This window comes from Buceros rhinoceros, unplaced genomic scaffold (assembly GCF_000710305.1).
Source record: "Buceros rhinoceros silvestris isolate BGI_N320 unplaced genomic scaffold, ASM71030v1 scaffold29781, whole genome shotgun sequence".
Taxonomy (NCBI): domain Eukaryota; kingdom Metazoa; phylum Chordata; class Aves; order Bucerotiformes; family Bucerotidae; genus Buceros; species Buceros rhinoceros.
Window position 1 is genome coordinate 343 of NW_010393355.1, and position 1,311 is coordinate 1,653.

Below are 1,311 nucleotides of genomic sequence, written 5' to 3' on the forward strand. Positions count from 1 at the left end.
GCTGCCAGCTGTTTATCGTCGTGACGTTCACCATTTTTAATGGTTTAACGTGTGTATGAAATACAGATAGTTACAAAGAGAACCATATCTTGTAGTTTAAGAAAGTAACTTCTTATTCTCTTGTAACTTTGCACATACAGGTGCATACCTTCTTTTTTACAACTGGTGTAGAAATTTTTCTCTGCCTGTTTAAAACATTTGAACTGTTAGAAACTCAGTACTGTTTTCCTTTTTACCAAAGCACCATGCTTCGACTACCTGCTGTCCGCAGGACCTTAGCTGGGGTCACCCAGTCGTCCAGAGTGTGCGGTAAGTGTCTCTAGTTTATGTGTGTGTCTGTATGGTGATAAAAATTAGGTATGCGCAATTGACTTATTGAAGGGCATGTCTGTATACTTCATTTATAGCTCTGGAACTCTGTAGCACTGTTTCTAGAGCTGGAATTGTATCAGTACTGTATAACTGTAAGATGAGCATGGGATCTGACTGTTTGAGCAGTAACAGAAAGTTTTTATTTTCTTTTTCCATGTCTCTCAGGGCGTACAACTGCAACAGCAGCCAGCAACCAAATAGAGGTGTTTGTAGATGGTCATCCTGTACTGGTGAACCCAGGAACCACAGTACTTCAGGTGTGGGGAGTGGCATGCTGAATCTTTCTTGGACGCCCCATCTCAGTTCTTGGCAGCATGTTCTAGTCTATATAGCACCATCACCACACACCCTCCCTTACATTGTTTCTTGGAGTTCTTTAGGGGTGTTTTCAGTGGCTGTGATATAATTTCGTGCGGCAGAAGTCCTTTGGGGAGTTCAGTTTTTGAAAAAGCAGCTAGTGCCATGATTGCCTGAAAGAAACAGCAGGCAGCATGAATCCCAAATGCAAAAATTTATGCAATACAATAACAGACTGATAAATTCTGCTTGGAATTCTAGCTCTGAACTCTATGTGACCCGGTGGTCTTTTGGAACCTGTGTTTTTGTATTTTATTGAAGTGGTGTCCCAGGTAAATGAGGGAACGTGTCTCCTGTTTGGTTGGTAGTTCACGATTCTGAATGCTCATTTTGGTGTTGGAAGAGATGAAACCTGGATCTCCCAGCCCGTACATAGAATTGTTGCTTTTCGGGTCGAAGTTTCAAGTAGATATTTTTTCAGTCTAATTTCTTTTTACAAGGACATTAAATGTCTTTGTAAAGACATGGAGATGTGGTATGGTGAGTTAGAACATTAAAGTATATACTGTTTATTTAAAGATACGTCCCTCATTTGTTGGATAGAAGTTACTTATTTAGGTATTAGATTGCCCCCAGCAGGAA

At 40.5% G+C, this 1,311-nt stretch overlaps 1 protein-coding gene across 2 annotated transcripts in view; it reads left to right on the forward strand.

Annotated features, from left to right (window-relative positions):
- The first annotated feature begins 245 nt into the window (after positions 1–245).
- The window catches only part of NDUFS1 (NADH dehydrogenase (ubiquinone) Fe-S protein 1, 75kDa (NADH-coenzyme Q reductase)), a 13,434-nt gene continuing 12,368 nt past the window's right edge, over positions 246–1,311 (forward strand). For both annotated transcript variants that reach the window (XM_010144810.1, XM_010144811.1), the window contains exons 1-2: positions 246–309; positions 538–629. In XM_010144810.1, coding sequence (XP_010143112.1) covers positions 246–309; positions 538–629 — 156 coding nt within the window. The remainder of the gene's footprint in view (positions 310–537; positions 630–1,311) is intronic.